The 21491-nt window shown below is 43.5% G+C and overlaps 1 protein-coding gene across 1 annotated transcript in view; it reads right to left on the bottom strand.

Moving 5' to 3' along the window:
- Positions 1–17387: 17387 nt before the first annotated feature.
- Pde7b (phosphodiesterase 7B) overlaps positions 17388–21491 on the bottom strand; it is a 311056-nt gene continuing 306952 nt past the window's right edge. The window contains exon 13 of the mRNA XM_059272674.1: positions 17388–20234. Within this exon, the coding sequence (XP_059128657.1) occupies positions 20020–20234 (215 nt within the window). The 3' untranslated portion in view covers positions 17388–20019. The remainder of the gene's footprint in view (positions 20235–21491) is intronic.

The following is a 21491-nucleotide window of genomic DNA, read 5'->3' as shown; positions in this document are numbered from 1 at the left end:
GAAGAGGCAGGCAGATCTCTGAGTCTGAGGCCAGCCTGGACTACAGAGTCAGTTCTAGACAGTCAAGGCTACACAGGGAAACCCTGTCTTGAAAAACAAATACAAGTAATGTTGGACTATGTGACATGAGGGTTCCTATGGGCACACTTGGAACATACACCAAAGTTAATGCACCCAGTGACCTTCTTTCCTTATGCTTTCTCTGAGTAAGCTGTGACATCAGAGGGGCTTGTTTTTAATGTTTTCTATGCATATATGACATCTAAAAATATGAAAGCCTATCAAAACCTAGCACTGCCCTAAGTGATTTGATCTTCAGATAACCCTTGGGGGACACTGATTACCACACTGATACAGCAGAGGCCAAAGAGATTAAGAAGCCAGTGGAGGAACAAACAGCTCGTAAGTGGCTGAACCAGAGTTCAAGTTCAGGCTATCTGTCTACAACTGGTCTTCTATGCTGGGTCTCCACTGATTCCTGCCAAAAATCAGGAGTTAATTGTAACTCCTAATCTGTTTTAGAGGTGGGGGAATGAGCAACACTCAACATTGTTTAATTCTCTTAGTGGAAAGTCTTTGAGAAGTTTTAGTGCCTGACACCAATCTACCAGCCTCACTTCCCTTGTAAACATTTCTTGGACACCCAGGGGCATATTTCACCCTGATTAACGTTTGTGTCTCAATTCGGAAATTAAACTCTAGATGAAAAGGTGGTTCTGTTGGTGGTAGAGTTGCCTCCTCCTTTTATTTGGAAGACAAGATCACATCCATCATGATTCTAAGAGGAGAAAGGCTCCTGCTTATAATGGTAGCAGAGGTGTGGTTGGATTTGAAACATTTCGTGAAAATGGTCCAGAATTCTAAACAGAGATTCCAGGAAGGCTTGAAGGCTTCTGGACAGCAAGGTCAGTTTCAGGGAAAAAGAAATATATGATTTCTAGCAAGCCCTCCAATTCTAAGAATGTTTTCTTTCTTTAATTGAGTGTGAAAAATCACAGAGCAGTAGAGACGCGGTCAAAGTGGTCTCTGTTTCTTCACTGCTGTTTGGACGCCAATTCTCATCAAAGCTGAGAGGGCTTCAGTGGGCCTTGGCTGGCAGTTTCTGGGCTTGTTTTTAAAATTCTGAACCAATTGTGGCTGGGAAGTAGACACAGGACCCTGAGCTTAGATAAATATCTTGGTGTTGTTTAATTTTTTTTACTATGTAGATTTTTATTATATAGGTTTATTATAGCAATCCTTATATATGGATTGCGTGCATCCCTGACTCACAACAGGAAGTATTTACAAAAAATTAATTTATCACCTCCCTTTGCAGTTACATGATGGGCTCCTAGTTTTTTATTTGTATGAATGCTTGCTTGCCTGCATATATGTATGTACGTGCACTGTATGCATGCCTAATGCCTATGAAGCCAGAAGTGGTCAGATCCCCTGGAACTGGAGTTACAGGTGTTTGCGAGCCACACTGTGGGTTCTGGGTATCAACCCAGTTCTGCTGACAGAGCAGCAGCTGCTCTTAGCCACGGACAAATCTCGCCTTCCCGTGTTCCCTGTTACTAAAGAATGGCCCATTTGAGTGGTCGGAGGTAGACTTCTTCCCTTAAACAAAATTATCACACCTCTCCATTTCATTCAGAGAAGTGAGAGGTCTGAAGTCTTGTCTTCCTGTAACAACATCCTGCCTGGATTCTGAGCCTCTGGGGACACAGTAGGAAGAAGAATTGCAAAATATTATTCAGAGATCGTTGAGACTACTTCCAGATGACACACCAACTCTCTAGCAACGGTGCTGTGAAGTCTGAAGTCCCCATGGGGAAAGCAGAGTGGGTTTTCTTTCATCCCAGGTCATGAAAGGGCCTAAGCTCCGCCCACGCTAGCCCAGGCTGTTGGGGTGTGGAGTCTTAGACCACTCTCCACAAGTCCCCTCTGCCACTCACTGGGGTGGTGAAAGAACTCAGAATTTCTTTCCTTCAAGGACTGGCCCTGTGTCTAGTCCGTCTCTGTAAGTCTCGAGAGTCTCCTCGCATCTGTAGTGGCGATGTTGGGAGTCATCCCCTGTGTATAAGGATGGTCGGCTTCATCTCCACTTTACAGGACAAGCACTGTTCCTGCACCAGACTTTCCTTTATCTCTCCCTGCTGAACTTGAAAAATGTCCCTAAGGACACTGCTTTCTCTCTCTGTTAGGATATACCTCCAACTGTGTTTTGGGAAGTGGTAACAGTGTCTTTCTTGTAATTTATGTCATGAGTCTTCCAGTAGACCATGAATCTACTACCTTTGTTGAGGGACAAAAAAAAAAAAAAAAAAAAAAAAAACCAAAACCACAAAACAAAACAAACAACAACAACAACAACAAAACCCAAAAAACCAAAAAACCCAAAAACCAAAGCCACCGTGAAAACCTTCTCTTGGGATTCCTGCCGTGGACCATTCCCACTTCCTGGCTGCTGTTATTATCATGCCACATTCTGTTCCTTCCGCTTCAGTCACGTGGGGAAGCGTTAGCCTTCCTCTCACTCACAGTCCTACCAACATCCTCTGCGACGTCAGCAGTGAAGCAGATACCATGTACTCTGCATTCCTTAACCTCTGACCTCCTCTGAATGTCTGATGCCAAACCTCCTGCATCTGTCTTCACAGATGAACTTCTCTTCATCTGGCTTGACAGAGCCAGACTGTCCATAGCCTCGTACCAGGGACTCACCTTCCAGCTTGCTCTGGTTCTTTTCTTTCTCATCTCAAATATCTCACATCCCTGGAGTCTTGGCTTCCATGGCTGCTGCTTGAAACAAGCACCGGGGAGGAATTAGCAAGTTTTCACGTTGCCGGACCAACTTTTGTGGGGACAGTAATGACAAGTGATGGGTGATGTCACTCAATATGCTGTGAATGCGCTGCTCTGATTGGTGGATAAATAAAATGCTGATTGGCCAGTAGCCAGGAAGGAAGTATAGGTGGGATAAGCAGACGAGGAGATTTCTGGGAAGAGGAAGGCTGAGTCAGGAGATGCCAGCCCGCCATCCAGGGAGCAGCATGCAATGGCACACAGGTAAAGCCATGGAACACGTGGCGACATATAGATGAACAGAAACGGGCTGAGTTTAAGTGTAAGAGCTAGTCAGTAGTAAGCTGAGCTAATAGCCAAGCAGTTTTAATTAATATAAGCCTCTGTGTGTTGGGTCTGAGTGGCTGCGGACTGGACGGGACACATGAAAACTTCCAACTACAGACAGGTGTCTGATACATCATCAGTGCGGAGGGACTAAATCCCCTACAAGAGGTCCCATCATAGCAGGCTGTGGCCTTGCTGCTTCAGTAAAGCCACTCCCTTCCCTCTGCGGTACCCAGTGAGGACCATCAAGATGGGGCCAGCAAGGAGGGATGTTCCTGCACAGCACTCTTACTTCCTGCCTGAAGGGTTTGTCGTTTTTTCCAAGGCCTAGCTTTTGTGGCAGCATCAGGATAATATCTATGCATTTGTAAAACTTAGCCACCTGGGCGCCGTTCTTGTTGTTGCCAACTGTTTTTGAGATGGTACCAAAACCCATCTCTGTATTTTTCTTTTTAAACTTGGATTTTTCCTCTCTCCCCCTCCCTCCCTCCCTCTCTCTCCTGTCCCTCTCTCTCTCTCTCCTCCCCTCCATCCAGGGTCTCTCTGTGTATCCCTGGCTGTTCTGGAACTCTCTGTGTAGACCAGGCTGGCATCAGTCTCACACGGATCCACCCGCTTCTGCCTCTTGAGTGTTGGGATTGAAGGTGGGCACCACTACGCCTCACTCGACCTTGCATTTAACAGCTGAATACCTCATCTTGTGTGCCTTCTGGAACTCATGTTAGACTGAGAGTATCTGCCAATTCTTCTAGACAGGGCTTTGGCTGAGGACAGGGTTTGGTTGCAGGACAGGGTTTGGTTGTGAGATAGGGTTTGGTTGTGAGATAGGGTTTGGTTGCAGGACAGGGTTTGGTTGTGGGACAGGGTTTGGTTGCAGGACAGGGCTTAGCTGCAGTGAGGCTCCCCCTTCTTGGGGCTTTTAGCCCTAGGGCTACCCTTTAATCATGCCAGTGACACCAGCATTCTTGGTGCCATCTCACGCATCATCTTACAGTGTGAGAAAGAAGAGACTCTCTGTCTTTTGATTTTCTATCACCTAACAGCTTCCTGTCATCATTCCCCCCCACCATTCCTTAGCTTACGTTACAACCGCCTGGTATGCCACGGCAAGGTGTCTTTGTTCCCAAACCCAGATCTAGGAAGAAAAGACACCGTCTTGTCTTCTCTATACCTTCACCTAGATGCCCAGAGCGGCTGGAAACATGATGGAAGGTAGAGACTGAAACCCCTAAATTCACGACTTCTGACTCTGGTGCCACACCACAGTTGTCCCACGCCGCACAGATATTTTTCTGATTTACTCTCTTTATCTGTGCCTTAACCTTCACATCACCCCACGTGGTGGTTTGAATGCGAGCGATCTCCACAAGCTCATGTGTTTGCATGCTTGGCTCCCATTGGCGAGCTGTTTAGGAAGGATTAGGAGGTGTGGCCTTGTTGGGAGGTGTGGTCATGTTGGAAGAAGTGAGTTCCTGGGGTTGGGCCCTGAGGTTTCAAAATCCACACCAGGAAGTCTCTCTGGCTTCAGCCTACAGATGAGGCTGTAAAATTCTCAGTTCCTGCTCCAGCGCCATGCCCGTCTGCTCCTGCCATGAGTATCGTAGACTAACTCTCTGAAACTGTCATTGAGCTCCCAATGAATTGCTTCCCTTTATAAGTTGTCTTGGTCATGTTACTTCATCACAGCAATAAACACACCAAGACACTGCCTTTCTCCATGGGCTCCTGTACACTTGGCTGCACCCAGAATGCAGGGGTGTCCAAATGAGATTGCTTGTACTTTCCTACATTAAAAGCAGAAACATACCTGTGACCAGCATGAAGATGGGAAGTCCACCCTCATGTCCAAGGCATCCTGCCCTCTGGATACTGTCCTTCCATGAGAAGTAGCATACCTGTCAGTTTGTATTTTTTTTTTTTTTGAGACAGGGTTTCCCTGGGTAGTTTTGGTGCCTGTCCTGGATCTCGCTCTGTAGACCAGGCTGGCCTCGAACTCACAGAGATCCGCCTGGCTCTGCCTCCCAAGTGCTGGGATTAAAGGCATGTGCTATTGCCACCTGGCAGTTTTATGTTTTTTTTTTTTAATCTCCTCACTACCTGTACAAATATTTAAATATTTTATTTATGTGTTACAATTTTAGTTTCTTAATGCACTTTGATATTTTTTCATTCTCTGGAACACTTTAGTCATAGTTCTATGCATCTAGAAAAAGGTTATTTGTCCAGTACACTCTTCGTTTTCTACATTATCACTTATGTTTCACCTCTGGTGTGCTGTCCTCTGGGGGACCCTCCTTGACAGCCGTCTGTATTCTGAAATGGTTAGGGTTCCCTTTTAAATGTAAATGTAAAACTTGTGATAGCTGAATAAAATCACTAGATTTTTATTAATGTTGAATTTATTTATGTTGCAGTTTGGTAAGTTAGGCAAGACTTAGCATCAAAGAAAACTGGGCAACGAGTTTATAGGATCCTTTGTATTATTTCTTAAAACTGTGAGTAAGTGTACAACTGTGTCCAAATAGAAAGTTAAAAAAAAAAAAGACCAATATGGATGGTGTGTGTGTGTGTGTGTGTGTGTGTGTGTGTGTGTGTGTGTGTGTGCTGGGGGTAGATGGAAGGTAAAGCCTGGGGAAACGGTGAGGATATCAAGGTATATTTAGCTGAAGAGTCTTCCTAAAATGATGTCAGAGGCTCAGACTATTCTTCTCTGGATATAGAGTTTACAGATATAATTGTTTAAATCAGGTCACACAGGATGAGGGTGTACCCTGATTACATGCTGTCTTTGGAAGAAGAGATGGTCATAGATAGGCAGAGATTGAAGTTTTATTGTCGTTACCCAAAGGCCACCAAGTGGTGCTCTAGCAACCATCGGAAGTCAGAAGAGGGAAAGGAGGGTTCTGTTCTGGCGCCTCTAGAGGGGAAGTACCGCCAGTGCACCGACTTCAGACCTTTACCCTTCATGAATAAGAGATTCGGTATGTTACCTTTTAGTTAACTCATTTTGTAGCAATTGGTTACAGCATCGTGTATGTAAACAAACACCTGCTTACTCTAGGTAGGGCACTGACGGACAGGCCACAGAAGCAGTTCCACCCGAGGCTGCTGAACCAGTGACTTTATTGGGATTATAGAAGAAGCATGAGGGGTTGCTTACCAGAACAAGGATGACTCAAGGCCAGTTGCATCACTAAAAGCTAACTCCAGTGATGGGGCTAGAAAGGTGAGGAGCTTCTCTGAAGGGCAGGAAAACTCAATCCCAAGGGCAAGGAGGCTGCAGGGAGGAAACAAACTGATACATCCAGGCTGCACGTGGGCCTGGCTGCACCTGGGCCCAGCTTCTGACCGGCAGAGCTCCGAGTCTACCCGGCCAGAAAGCTGCAGACTGGAGGAGGCCAGCAGAGACCTCCATGGTAACAGGAGCTAATGGTAACTTTTTGACAGCTCTGCCCTGTTTTGCTGCATGTGGTTAGTCATTGGAAAAATTAGGGCTCAACTGGTCCTCAGTAAACCTGACCAACTGGACCTGGGATTGCATACATACACTTGTGTCAAGAAACTCATTGCAGCAGGAAGACACAAAGACGTCAGAGCTGGGCTCCCCACCCAGCTCCTGCTGCCAAGACTCATCTAGAGGTAGAGATGGACCTGCTGGTCTCCCAGACCTGAGAGCTCCAGGGCAGCATGGAGTTCACTTGAGCCAGCCTCCAGGACTCACCAGCTGCTGCAGGCAGAGGATTCATTCCTGCCTCAGTCTCCAAGACTCTGCACTGCTCATCCAAGATTCATGCCTGCAGTGCCTTCCAGCCTCCAAGACCTGTGGCTTCTGGATTTGAGACCTGCTGGCTCTGTTCTATAGGCTTGCTCTGCAAGGTATTGCTCTCTGCTGGCACCTCAAAGTCCCTGAGAACTTTGACCAGTAACACTTTTCAGATCTCCAATGTCTCTCAGAGCTAGCATCTCACTGCTGCCAAGCATTCCAACCATGTGACACTCTGTTGTTCTACACGTGTAGAGGTAGTTAATTCTGAATTGGCAGCAAAGCAACTCCTATTTGTACTATTTGCTGTCTGGCTACTCTATTCTAGACAGGGTGGACAAGAACTTAGTAGCAGATAGATGGTCTCCACCTAGAGAAGAAACATGCATGATGAAAAACTAGCATGGGTGAAAATTCATGAAAGCTGCACCCTTGGTGCTCCCTGCCCAACTGTGGTCAGAACCGTAGGACAGACTACCTTCCCCAGAAATTGCTTACCATTTCCATAACCTTGGAGAGGGGCCTTGTGAATGCAGTTTCAGGAGCTTCCTGGGCCCCTATGTTTCAGTTATCTTTCTGAGTTTTCTGTGCCTTCCTCTTCCCTCCAGGAAAGAATGTTTCTGTTCAAAGGAAATAGCTACACAGTGCTCTGCTTCTTCTTCCTCTGTATCATGCCTAAGGGGCTTAGCAACAGCAGCTGAGCCATGATCTGAGATGACCTGGACAAATGAAAGGCAGCCATGTCACACCAGCAGATGCATATTCATCAGACCTTCCCCAGTGGAGGGTATATAAGGCTTGCCTCTTCCTGAATAAACTGAGCTTGTTTTCAACCTGACTCCTAGAGTCTGTGTCATTGATTCTGCACCGACTCCCTCCCTCCCCCAAAGGGAGCCTCACAGGACCCTGCCACAGACCCATAGTCTTGGAAGGGGTAATATGGATGTTTGATTATTTTCTCCCGTTTATGGAGCATCGGTCCAATATGCCACAATAATGGGCATTTATTCTTAGACCTTGACCAGTTGTGAATCTGCAGGAATTGCTGCTCACTGCAAAAATAGATGGGTTGTCTATATAAAATAACAACAATAAAACAAAAAAATCACACCACAAACAGACAACACACATGGAGAGATATAAAAAGACACACACACACACACACACACACACACACACACACACACACACATAACCCAAACAAAACCCAAAAAGCCCAAAAAGAAACTTCAGAATCAGCTTGCATCATAGAGCAAATGGAGTTCATAGACATCTACAGAATATTCCAGCCAATGTCTCTGGAGTAAATATTCTTCTTAGCAGCTTTTGGAACTTTTATCAAACTAAGTCACATTTTAAGTCATAAATAAAGGCTTAAAATACAAAAGAAATAAAAATAAATTTTGCATCTTATCAGATCATAATGGAATAAAAATAAGTAGTAAGAGAAACTGCACATACTATATAACATATGGAAATTTAATAACACATTCTAGAATGATCAATGGGCCATTTGAGGAAATCAAGGAAGAAAGTAAAAGGCTCTTAGAATCAAAACAATGTGAAAAGACAACTTACCAGCTCTTTGGGGCTACAGCAAAGAAGTTCTAAGAGGGAAGTTCATTTCTATTCATGCCTACATTAAAAACATCTGAAAGATCTCAAATAACCTAATGATGGACCTCAATGTCTTTTTTTGTTTGTTTGTTTTTGTTTTTATTTTTCTAGACAGGGTTTCTCTGTGTAGCTTTGTGCCTTTTCCTGGAACTCACTTGGCAGCCCAGGCTGGCCTCGAACTCACAGAGATCCACCTGGCTCTGCCTCCCGAGTGCTGGGATTAAAGGCGTGCGCCACCACCGCCCAGCAGGACCTCAAGGTCTTATAGGGAAAAAAGAACAGACCAAATCCCATATTAGTAAATGGAAGGAAATAGTAAAGATCAGCATGGAAATTAGCAAAACGAAGCTGAAAGAACAACACAAAGGATTGGGGAGACAAAGAATTGGTTCTTGGAAAGATAAATAAGAATGACTAACTCTTAGCCAAACTAACCAGAAAAAAAAGGAAGACTCAAGCTAATTAAATTAGAGGTGAAGATGAGGACATTACATCAGATGCTAATGAAATTTAGAAGACCCTTAGGGAATAGTTTGAAATACATTACAATAAATTAGAAAATCTAGAAGAAGTGGAATAATTCCATGTACAACCAGATAAAATGAAATCAAGAGAATATAAATAACTTAGACATATCTATAAAAAGCAATGAGATTGAAAGAGTCATGAAGAAAAGTCCAGGACCAGGCCAATGCTACTGAACTCTGCTAGACCTTTAACAAAAGCTTATACCTCAAATCATCCCATACAAAGGAATTATAACTTATCTTTGGACCCAGCTATTACCTTGGTATCAAAACCAAATTAGGACATAACAAAAATAAAAAAAAAGGAAATGTATAGACCAATTTCCCTGATGAACAAATGAAAAAAATTCCCTAAAAGAAGAATCAAATTAATATATTAAGAGCATCATATGACATGACCAAATTGGTTTAATTCCAAAGACTCAAGAATGGTTTAATGTATACAATCAATAAATGTAATACACCAAAAAAGTAGAACCAAGGATAGAAATCACAGGATTGACTCAGTAAATGTGGAAAAGATCTTTGACAAAGTTCAACATCCTTTCATGACTGAAGCCCTAAAGAAACCTGAAAGAGAAGGAACATTATTTCAACATAGTAAAAACTACATGACAAACCTATAACCAGCATTGTATTAAATGGTAAAAACTAGATATATGCACTTTGTTTTTTCACTCTTTTGAAGCAGAAGTTGAACCTAGGGCCTTGCTTGTGTTATTCAAGTACTCCACCAATGAGCTACAGCCCCAGCATTCCCTCTTAAATCAGCAGCCAGGTAAATATGTCCACTCTTCTGTACAGTGTTTGAGTTCTTAGCCAGACTGATACGGCAAAAGAAAGAAATAAAAAGCGAAAGAAAGAAAGGAAGGAAAGAAGGAAGGAAGGAAGGAAGAAAGAAAGAGAGAGAGAGAAAGAAAGGGGCCACAAGTTGGGAATGGGGAAGTCAAACTATCTATATTTGAAATGACGTGAGCTTATACTTAAAAGACTCCAGTTCTATCAGGAAATCTGTAAACAGAATGCCTTTGAATGAAGTAGCAGGATGCAAACCAACATACAGAGATTGCTAGACTTTTTTTTTTTCTATACTAATAACCAACTGTGAAACAAATCTGGAAAACAATCCCAATTCATTATGACCTCAAAGAATACTCAGGAGTCAAACTCAGTAAGAAGAGGAAAGACCTATATAAAGAAAACTTTAGAACATTAAATAAAGAAGTTGTAGTAGACACTAGAAGATCTTCCATGATCATGGATCAGCAGAGTTAGCATTGTGACAGTATTTCCAGAAGCAATTGTGGATTTAATGCAATCCCTGACAAAAATCTCATTTATATACTTTACAGGACCAGAAAACAGACAACCTTGAAATTCATATGGAAGAACTAAAGACCCCGTAGCCAGAGTAATTCTGAGCAAAATAAACAGTGCTGGGAGAATCACAAAACCAGATTTCCAGTTGTTCTTCAGAGATATAATGACAAAAACATCACACTACTAACACAAAAACAGACACGTACAGAAATTTGTGGCTTAATAAACATTCCTCAAAACCATAACCCCCACCACCTCCTCTCTCAAACCCAGAAAAACCCCCAAACCAAAACCCCTACCAACTACTCTCCCAAACCCAGAAAAACCACAAACCAAACTACCCAACTACCCAACCAACAAAACCAAACTCCTGACACAGAACAGTGAAATGAAATCTGTAAGAGAGGGTGAAGTGAGGTAGATATTATCCAAGTGTTTTGCATGCATCTATAAAAATGTCAAACGGAAGTCCATTACTTTGTACAAATAATATATACTGATAAAAGCTTAAAAAAGAAGATTTAAACTAAAATATAGCCATGAGAAGTAAGAAGAAATAACTTTGTAAGTGTACTTGTCCACAGGGCTTAGTTTGAGGATTATAAAAATGGGCATATGCCTGCTAATTGGGAAGAAGAATAGGGTGGGTTTTGTGTATTCTAATTTTGTAGAGATTTACTTATTTTTATTTTATTTGTGTTGATGTTTTGCCTGTATGTATGTTTGTGCGCCAAGTGTATTCAGTGCCCATGGAGGCCAGAAGCAGGTATCAGATTCTCTGGAACTGGAGTTACAGACGGTTGTAAGCCACCATGTGGGTGCTGGGAATTGAACCCTGGTCTTCCAAAGAGCGGTCAGGACTCCTGACTGCTTAGCCGTCTCTTTAGCCTCTCCAAAGTGTTTTTAATGAGGATAATAGACTCACTGCTCCTCCCATGTTCTTTTGTAAAGGTGAGCACTGGAACTGTCTCTGTCATTTCTTGGTGAGTACATGACTGGGCAGAGCTGTACAAGCTTTGCAGAGGGTAAAATTCAGTGGTATTTCTGCAGGCTTCTTTTCTGAATGGGTAGAAAATACTTAAAGATCTTTGGATATCAAGACTTGGGGCAGGGGGAACTATTCTAGCTCTCCTCAGGAGAGTATGCTCAAAAACTCCAGGAGCCAGATGGCACATGTCTTTATACCAACACTCAGGAGGCAGAGACAGAAGGATCATAGAGTTCCAGAACAGCCAGGGACAAAGAAAGAATAAACCATGGTCTCCTTGAAACACTTAATGCCTACTAGATCACAATCATGGACTTGAATTCAACTATTGGAGAATTTATTACTGCAATTTAAAAAGTGTATGTTTGTATATGCACCATGTGTGTTCAGGAGCTCATGAAGGCCAGAAGAGGGCGTCAGATCCCCTGGAACTAGAGTTACAGATAGTTGTATAAGCCCTGTGTGTGCTGGGAACCTAACCCAGGTCCTTTGCAAGAGTAGTGAGTGCTCTTAATCACTGAGCCATTTCTCCAGATCCTGAAATTGTTTGGATTTAATGCTAACATTATTCTGATATGATTTTCAATTTATTAATCATATGTTCCCTAAGAAGTATTTGAACCAGGTACGGTTGGCATATGATTTTAATCCTAGCACTAGGGAGGCAGAAGCAGGCAGATCTCTGTGAGTTGGAGGTCAGTGTGGTTGGCACAGTGTCAGGCTAACCAGGACTACATAGTGAGAATGTGTCTCAAAGGAAAAAAAAATCACTACTTTCTATGCCAGAAGTGGAGAAAACACAATAAAAGGATATCATCTGTTATTGAAAAGCTTACCAGAACACATTTGTGAAGGTGGTGGGAACGGAGAAGTTTGTTTTGCCCGCATTTGATGAACCGAGTATTTTTCTGTTTGCAAGGAACTGTTCAAATGCTTTAAATGAGTGAGCTTTTTGAATCTTCCAAGTCCTTTGACATAGATTACACTTTCCCTATCATTTACAGGGGAAGAAGATGGGGCTAGGATATTTGGAAACATCCCTAATCTTGGTAGGTGGTAAAGTCAGGCCAAGGGCTCAGTTACATTAAGTACAATTGTTACACCTCAAACCAGGAAGAGCCCATGCTTGTGCTAGCTAGCTCCAGTTGCCAGTTTGACACAGCTAGAGTCACCTGAGAAGAGGAAACCTCAGCTGAAGAATTTCCTAGCTCAGATTGGCCTATGGGCATGTTTGTGGGGCTTTGTCTTGTTATCAGTTGAGGCAGATGGGCTCAGTACACTGTGGGTGGAACCATCTCTAGGCAGGCACTGTCATACAGGTCTTGGGCTGTATGAGAAAGTTACCTAGACATCAGCCTGTGAGCGAGTGAACCAGCAAGCACCCTTCTTCTGAAGTTTCTGTTCCAAGGTCCTGTTTGGGTTCCTGCCCTGGCTTCCCTTAATGATGGACTGTGTGTGACCTGGAAGTATAAAAGCCAAAGAAACCCTTTCATCCCAAAGTCGCTGTTGATCAGGGTGGTTTTTGTTTTTTAAATCATACAGCAGAAAGCAAAATAGAACAATACCAATAACAATAAAACACACACACACACACACACACACACACACACAAGAGAAACAAAACCAGCCACTAAGCTAGCTGGGCACAGCAATGCTAGAGGACTTGGGAGGTTGAGGCTGGAGGACCACAAATTTAAGGCTATTTAGTGAGTTCCTTGCTCAAGAAAAGGTAAAATGACAAGTGGGGTGATTGTGGTGGGTGGGGACAGTTAAGAGGGGCTTCAGGATTTCAATCCCAAACCAGATCCACAGGCGCGACATCGCCGGTTCTGTCTCGGGATGCCCACAGCTTGGGAGAGTTCTGAAACGCAGGTAGGGAGGAGTGTGTTCACTCGGTGCATTCTTTCTTTAAACTTCCTTGATGGTGAAGTCCTCCTTTTTCTGAGGGAATACTTTAACAAATCTTATAGCACATGCATTGCTCTGTAATTGGAGAAATGTTAGTTTAGGAACACGATCTATTTTCCAGCTACCTTTTGGCTACCCCGGAGCCCTTTGTGGCTTTAATAGCCACAGAGGATCTGATGAAGTTACACTGGGCAGGCCCATTAGAAACTGCCATAGATAGTTTGTGAGGTTTGTAGGATCTGAGTAGAATTCCTGAACACTTGGCAGGCTATCGGGTTTTGTGTATTTAACCAAGCTTTATTCGTAGCCACAGCTGAGTTCTTGTCAATTCTAGGAAAGTGCTCTGTTAGCCGGACAGATTATCCGTGGCTGGTCTGGGGAGTATTTACACTAAAACCAGAAGAAGAAGTCCTGTTTTGTCCCAGTTCTTATCAGTGCATTCTTGGTACCCAAGGGGCATGATCTTCTTCCTTCAATAATTTCTGATAGTGTTTTGTCCTTGATATAAAGATTAGTTTATGGCCAGCCTGGCTACTTATAGATAAAATCATGATCAGTGCCTGTGAATGGTCTTGGTGTTTTCCTGTTGTACAAAAATTGATGAAACACCCAGAAAGATGCACCTTAGCCTTTACTTTATAGCTCCCCTTGCAATAATAGAGGGAATTATGTTTGTGAAACATCCCCATTTGTCAGCTTTCTGTTGTGATGACAAAAATATCAGAAAATCAATTTATGGAGAATAATCACTTTGCTCATGGTTTTCGAGGTTTTGGCATTCGGTCAGCCTGTTGCTTTGGGATCATGGCAAGACAGTGAGAGAGCATCATGGCGGAAGGACATGGCAGAGGACGTTGCTAATTTCACGGCATCCAGGAGGTAAAAGAGAGCATCTGGGATGGGATCCACGATACCCTTCAATGCAACCTAACATTCTTCCTTGAGTTCCTTTTTTTTTCTTTCTAAGACAGAGTTTCTCTGTGTAAGAGCCCTGGCTGTACCGGAACTCGGTTTTTAGGAGTTCCTACATCTTAAAGGTTCCCTTGCACTCTAATATCTCCCAAGGACTGAGCCTTCAGGACCATTTCAGATCGAAACTTTATCGAGCTCCTGTCTGGTGGAAACCATGATTTAGTCCTATGGATAGTATTTAATTTTGACCTTACAACCATCCCCGAAGGCAGGTGTTACCATCATTTTATATAGGAGGAGACAGAGCTTAGAGAGATTAAATCGTCTGCATAGATTTAAACAGTAAGTGATAAGAAAGCAGCTGAGTTCTAATGTGTCTGGTTTTTCAATCCCACACTTTTAATTCTCTGCCGCTTTACTCCCCTAAAAGAGAGACATACTGGAGATTAGAGCAGCACCCACAACTCCAGAATTTGAAGCACCGCAGGTAATTGAATCAATGACACATCGTTTGCTTTGATAACGAAGACGATAATTTTCAATCCACGTCAGTTTAAACTTTATTCCCACCCCCTCTCTCTCTGGCTTAATTGAAAACGAAAGGTCCTATGATGGACTGCTTTGTGGCCAAGAAGCTCCTTATTTAGTCATTACTCGAATAGCTGACTATGAATGGCATTCCCTGGAAGCAGGAATCGGCTCTCTGATGAGAAGCTAAGAGGCGACTCTGCCTTGTATGTTGCTGTAGGAAAGCTAAGAGGCAACAGCTGAGAATATGTTTCAAGACATGTGAGTATGAACCTCATGCCCCTTAGGAGGTGTAAAGCCATGGATGTTCCTGTGGCTCTTATAAAAAAGCTTCCCAAACTTCCAGCGGACCAGGGCCATCACCAGCAAGAACCGGGATGTTGGAAGCATAGGCATACACAGTGGGAGTCTGCTGTGGGATGCCTTTCTGTATGCTGTGACTAGGACGTGCTGCTCTCATTGGCTGATAAATAAAGCTGTTTGGCCAATGGCAAGGCAGAATAAGGGTAGGCGGTACATTCCAACTAAAGACGAAAACAAAGAAGGGTGGAGTCAAGAGGGACGCCAGCCTGCTGCCCAAGGAGCCATAAGATGCCAGCAGACCAGTAATGCCATGGCCACGTGGCAACATGCAGATGAATAGAAATGGGTTAATTTAAAATGAAAGAGCTAGCTAGCAAGAAACCTGAGCCATAGGCCATACAGTTTGTGATTAATACAAGCCTCTGTGTGTTTACTGGGGACCAAGTGGCTGCTGGACCATGAGGGACATAGGAAAACTTTCATCTACAGGAATCAATGATTATTCTTTTGTTTTGAGGAAGCCTTTCCTTCACAGAATATTTTGAAGAACCACAAAGACACACTTGCCTTTTATTCTAGACTCTGGGGAACAACCCATAAAAGCAGGCTGTCATTGGTACAGAATTTGTAGTAAGTCCCTGTCTGCAATCTCTTTTAATTGCCACAGCAGTAGTAGGACAAGTCTTATGGTTTGGAAGCAATTTTGGAGTGATTATTATTCACTGCTCTGGGATTGAAACTCATTTCAGTCCTAGAAGCCTATTTTTCTTGAGTGTGTGCACTCTAGGAGGGCACTTTGGTTGATCTGCCCTATCGCAGGTATGGTACTGGTTCTTTAAGAAGCACTCCCTGGCTGGGTGTGCTGCCATATGCCTTTAATCCAGCCTTCACTCAGGAGGGGGAACAGGTGGATTTCTCTGAGTCTGAGACCAGACTGGTCTAAAGAGTGAGACCCCCATCTCCAAGGAAACCAAAAAGAGCGTGACAAAAATAAACCAAAGAGAAGCCGTCCCTGGTAATACAACTCTTTGATGCAAGTCAGATGCTACTGGAAGGATGCAGTCACTTTAGATCCCTATCTGCAGCACGGCTTCAGTGTGTTGTAGCTCCTCAGCCGGTACCGAATTACACGTTAGTCGCTCCCATGCGACTTGACAGCCCCCACTTGGTTTCCATGCTTGCCCGGCTTCGTGTCTGATGGTCACTGGAATGTCACTGTTCTCTCCCCTTTGGTTTTGACTTCATGCTGTAGACATCTACAATCGAAACGTAGTTTTGCTTTCACATGGGGAGGCATTCAGGAATCAGTGCGATTCTGAGGAACAATCTTAAGAAGATGGATATGGAGACCATGTAACGGTAATCTTTACCTTAACCTCATTCATATGTGTGCCTGAGCAATGTGAATCAGAAAAATAGAGGATTCTGGCAAAATGTTGAACCAAAGTGTAGCCTGTTTCCCTCACTTGGTAATAGATGAGGAGTAAGTGATGTCTTTATCTAGATAGATATTTCTGCAGCCCTGGGGGAAGGAGTCACACACACTGTGTTTACAACCGTGCATATTGAATATTTCCTAACAGGAGCATCCCCATATGGTAGGCTGGTGATGTGTTACTTGGGGGAGAATCAGGATATTTTTATACTGTGATATTTTTAAAGAAATTATCTTTATTTTTAAGTGTTCATCTGGATAGACATGCCAATGAATATTTAGGTCACATTTTGAGCAAAACTCACAAGTTTTTTTTTTCAAACTTTACATGTGTACACAAGATGACACAATTTAATGGGCTCTTAAAAGACCGAAGCATGAGGAACACAGTGAGATACAAGCTCATAACCAAATCGAAGTCAGTGAGCAGATCGGATGCAACACAAAAGGTCACAGAACTGTGTTTTCTAGGAAGGACCATCTGAAGACAGGATTGCAGATGTGCTCCAAGGCCCTTTGTGGGAAGCTATAAGCAGTGAGAGGGAGAGGGAGAAATAGCTAGTTTTTACTTAACCTAACAGGGAACTATGGGTTGGCAGGGTTTCACGTATCCAGTCTGTTTATTGAATGACCACAAAGAAAAGCGGGCTCTGATTATCACTCCTGACAATGATGTATCATTCTCTCTCTCTCTCTCTCTCTCTCTCTCTCTCTCTCTCTCTCTCTCTCTCACTGAAATCTTGACTTTGGCTTGCTAAAACCTAGTTCTTTGAGTTCTTCATTTCCAAGCAGCGAAGGAATTACACATGAGCTGGATGGGCTAGCAGATTAAGACTTCAAAGCTATAGTGAAACATGGACCAAGAGCCATGTCTCCACTGCTAATTGGACAACTTGTATTAAATTATTCCAAGAGAGCCATTAGCAGGCAAAAAAGAAGAGTTTTCACAGTTTTTTTTTTGTTTTTTTGTTTTTGCCAACAAATGTGGAGCTCAAGAAGTTTCCAGACAGCAGAAAAAGGAAGGTACATCTAGTTTATGCATCACGCCCCATTTTACTTCTGATTTTCATTATACTGTGTCTTAACCATTGGATATTTGGTAGTTTTATTTGTTAACTCCTCTTTAAGACTCAATTGCAACGTGAAACACCTTTTGCCTATAAACCTGAAATTACTAAGAATGTCCCATCCCAATTAAATCACGATATAATTATAACTCAAGCAAACTCGACTTCCTCGACTCCAGGTGGAGATTTCATTGGCTAAAAACAGGGTTTTCTGTACTGTTTCTATTCTGTCATCCTGAACAATCGATTTCCTTAATTTGATCTCCTATGCGTAAAACCAGACTACTACAGCCCCAAAGAAGAGAGGGTTTGGAGCAGGAATCCAACTGCTGTACCCATCCATCTTGTTTGAGGCCCTGCTTATGCTCAGAGCCTCAGAATTTCATAGCAACAAGGAAACACGTCAGCTCATAGCTGCCACAGAAAGCAAAAGTTAGTGTTAAGTTTCCACAACTTCCCTTCATACCCATATCCGTAATTTCAACGTATCGTCCACCCATTTCATAAGTTCTTCACTCTGTCTTCAGCACCCCCTTGCCTACTTTAATGAAAATATAATCAACTTTCCAATTCCCTCCAAAACCTTAAGTCTTCAAGCCCCAGTCTCTCCATAAGAACGTGTTCCAGGCCAATCAAGCTTTTAACCTTTCACTTGTATTATTAGGAGAAACAAAAAGACCCCCATGAGTTGTACTTAGGGAGTGAGAGCAAGCTGCCTCCATCAGCTTGAGAAGCGGCTTGATCATGGCAGAAAGGTTCCCTCTCCCCCTATACATTAAGGTAAAGAGAAAGGTTACTGGCAGTTTCCATCTAACATTGGTTATGCTAGAACTTATAAAGAAAAGGCTCAACGCGCAGAGTTTGGCTGAGTAAGAGTGCCGAAACACACTAGATTTTACAGCCAATTGTCCGCACAAGAGCGGCAGAAGAATTCCAAGCTGACTGCTGGTTCCAGCCTAGTGAACCACAAAGACCTGCTGGGAAGGGAAAGTCTCTCACAAAACTGAAATAGTTGCTTTCCTTAAATAATGTTAAATTCAGCTAAATAGTTGGGCAGTTGTTCACATGAAGCTATAGAAAAAAAAAAAAAAAAAGAAATAGCCAGTTACTATCAACACCAAAGAAATGCACACCAACCAACCATGGACCAAAGGGACTTTGGTATTGTAGTCATAACAGACAAATGTGTGGCTTTGGGAGTTCCCTGATGGTGAGATGACAGGGTCATAGAAGGCTTTTGAGACCGGCTGTGTCTCTTGTGAGGTCGATGCACCCCGTGTTCCATAACAGGAGTCACAAACACAAGCTTATCGGCTGGCTCGTTAGAACAGTGTGCAATCTGGCTGCACTGAAGAGGGACTTCCGTCTTGCTGAAAGGGTGTCATTATTCAGAGGAAACCATACTTGGTGCCATAGACTGAAAACTACGGTCTCAAGAGGAATGCATGAGAAGTTTCCAAAAAAATAAAAAAAAAAAACGTTCCCTCCAAGACGATGCTCAGTTTTGGCTTGTGACCTTAGCAGGAAAGCGGAGAGATGGTCATCGGGGGCAGGTAGTTCAGAAAGACATCTGCAAAGATTTAGGTTGGGCAGCTTTGGGGAGAGGAAAGATGTTTACAGTTAAGGCCTTTATCTGCGAACAACAGTATATTAATAAACTCTATACCATATTTACAAACGCATTCTCTTGTATTAAAACTAACAGTATTCTGTTCACAGTGCCATTGTTTATACAGGTAGCAATCCCATAATACTCATGTATTTTGGCATGGGAGTCAGTAGCATTTGGTATTTACAGAAAAATGTACATGTGTGAATATAAACAGGTCACTGAATCCGTAAAAGACAGATTGACTAGCGGTGCAAAGGGGTGAACTGTACAGCACCTTCCACCAGATGGGAGGGGAAACATGGTCTCAGAAATCACAAGGATGCCAGGTCTCCGACTAAAAGTGGCATGGAGTCAATAGCAAAACAATGAACCCCCTCTTCAGGTTTGGGTACACTGAGTAATCTTAGTCCAGAGTTTTAGACCCATTGTCTGGTGCAGGAAATATAAAAGTTAAAAAGATTCATTATTATCTTATAATAATAATAATTATTATTAAAATAGAAGGTACTTTCTCTCACACTCTCGTTTGTGCTCTGGCCCTGAAGACCAGTCTTGCAGTTCCAAGGATGCTGGTGTTGTCGCGCAGGTCAGCAGTCAGATGGCGAACCCTAGAATGCTCTGGACTTAGGAGCCGCTGCCAGTCAGTGTGACCAAGGGCCAGAGCGGGACATGGCAGGAGCACCTCTTTCTTACTCCTGGTCTTTTCGGTTGGGGCAGGTGCCCCAGAATCAGCTCGAGGGACAGACAGGACGAAGCCGAAAGCCGCTCATTTCGGCAGCTCATGCTGAGGTGGCAATGGCTTCTGTACACTTGGATCAGCGAAGGGGGGCGGTCAGTGGCAGGCGGGCGGCATTCGAAGCCCAGAGTGGTGGGTTTGTGGCGAGGGCCATCAGAGGGCCTTGCTCCTGCAGACTCGGCTGTCTCAGGGCGTGGCGCCTTCCGTCTGCTCCAGGGTCTCCGATGTGGGGGCCGCAGGGTCCTGGCCGCTGTCCCTGTGTCTGTGCTGCTTGGACAGCAGGCTCTTCCACTGGGCTTTGTTGTGTGCGAGATGGCTTAGCATGTTCTCGGACAGGGTGCTGTTCCCGGTGAACCGGGCCCACTCCCGGAAGAGGGGCTCCACGATGTAAGTCATGAAACCTGTAACAGGCAAGGTCACAGGCGAGGTCACCACAAGGGGGTCAGGCCCACCTCCTTCACAGACACGACTGAGACCCACGGGGCACTCGGGCCCACAGGGATAGGTGGGCAAACAAGATAGGGTCACTCACTACCCTTGGTTTGGTGGCTCCCACTTAATCTCTGCAGACTTCAGGCCCCACGTTCGGGAAAAGGACCTGAGTACTAACCACGCCCGCAGCGTTCTTGTGGTGAACGCCTTAACACAAGTGAAATGGTCAAAGCTCCTGACTTAAGAGATGAACGTTAGCTGTCATTATTTGCAGAGAGGGAGAGACAAGCGATAAAGAAAAAGTGTGTGGGACTAGGGAAGGAGATAATAATTGCAGATGACACCAGGGATTTAGATCATAATTCATTCTGCTTACCTGGTGGGGTACTTGTTTTTTTTTTTTTTTTTGAGATTATTACTTTTATAGTATTGTCTTGGCTCAATGACATCAGTATGTGTGGTATTTTATTTTTAATTTAATTTAATTTAATTTTTTTTTTTTTTGAGACAAGGTCTTGCTATGTAGCCTAAGCTGGCCTCTTGCCTCAGCCTCTCCGATGCTGAGGTTATAGGCATGGGCCAGCACGCCCAGCTCTACACATTCATTGTCAACACAGATTTTTAAAACAGTGCTAGCTAGGATCGAACCCAGAACTTAGCTAGGTAAGTGCTCTACAGCTGAGCACATGCCCAGTCCCTTTGATATAGATTTTTACCTGCAAAAAGAAATCTTGCTTTAGTGATCACAGACGGCTGTTTGATGTTAGACTCACTAGCTTCTTCAAACCCTCTTCCTGACGGGGTCTCGGTTTGTAGCCTTGGCTGGTCTTGAACTCATCTTGATCCTCCTGTCTCAACCTCTGGGGTGCTGAGGACACGGGATTCTACACTCTCGTCCAGATAAAGTGTCTGCTCTTTCAATCATCAAACACTCATTGTGGTCTGATCCTGTCTCGTTGTTAATGTGTTTTCCACATTAAACATGATCTCTTAAACAAAGATAACTTTCTGTATAGTGTGGAATATTTGGAATTATCACAAACTTGGATTTATTTAGGTTTCATTGTACTTCCTTGAAATGGAAGCATGAAGAAAAGGGCAAATTTTTTTTGTGTGTGTGTGTATAATAATTTTTCCAGCAACTAACCCTTTGTATTTATAAGCACACAAACTATAAGACGATCTGATGCTTTTATTGGACAATCAGCAGACATGTGGCCTGTGGG

Source organism: Peromyscus eremicus, chromosome 8b, assembly GCF_949786415.1.
Source record: "Peromyscus eremicus chromosome 8b, PerEre_H2_v1, whole genome shotgun sequence".
In the NCBI taxonomy this organism is placed as follows: domain Eukaryota; kingdom Metazoa; phylum Chordata; class Mammalia; order Rodentia; family Cricetidae; genus Peromyscus; species Peromyscus eremicus.
Note: the sequence above shows the minus strand (reverse complement) of the source record. Positions and strands in the feature narration are given on the sequence as shown.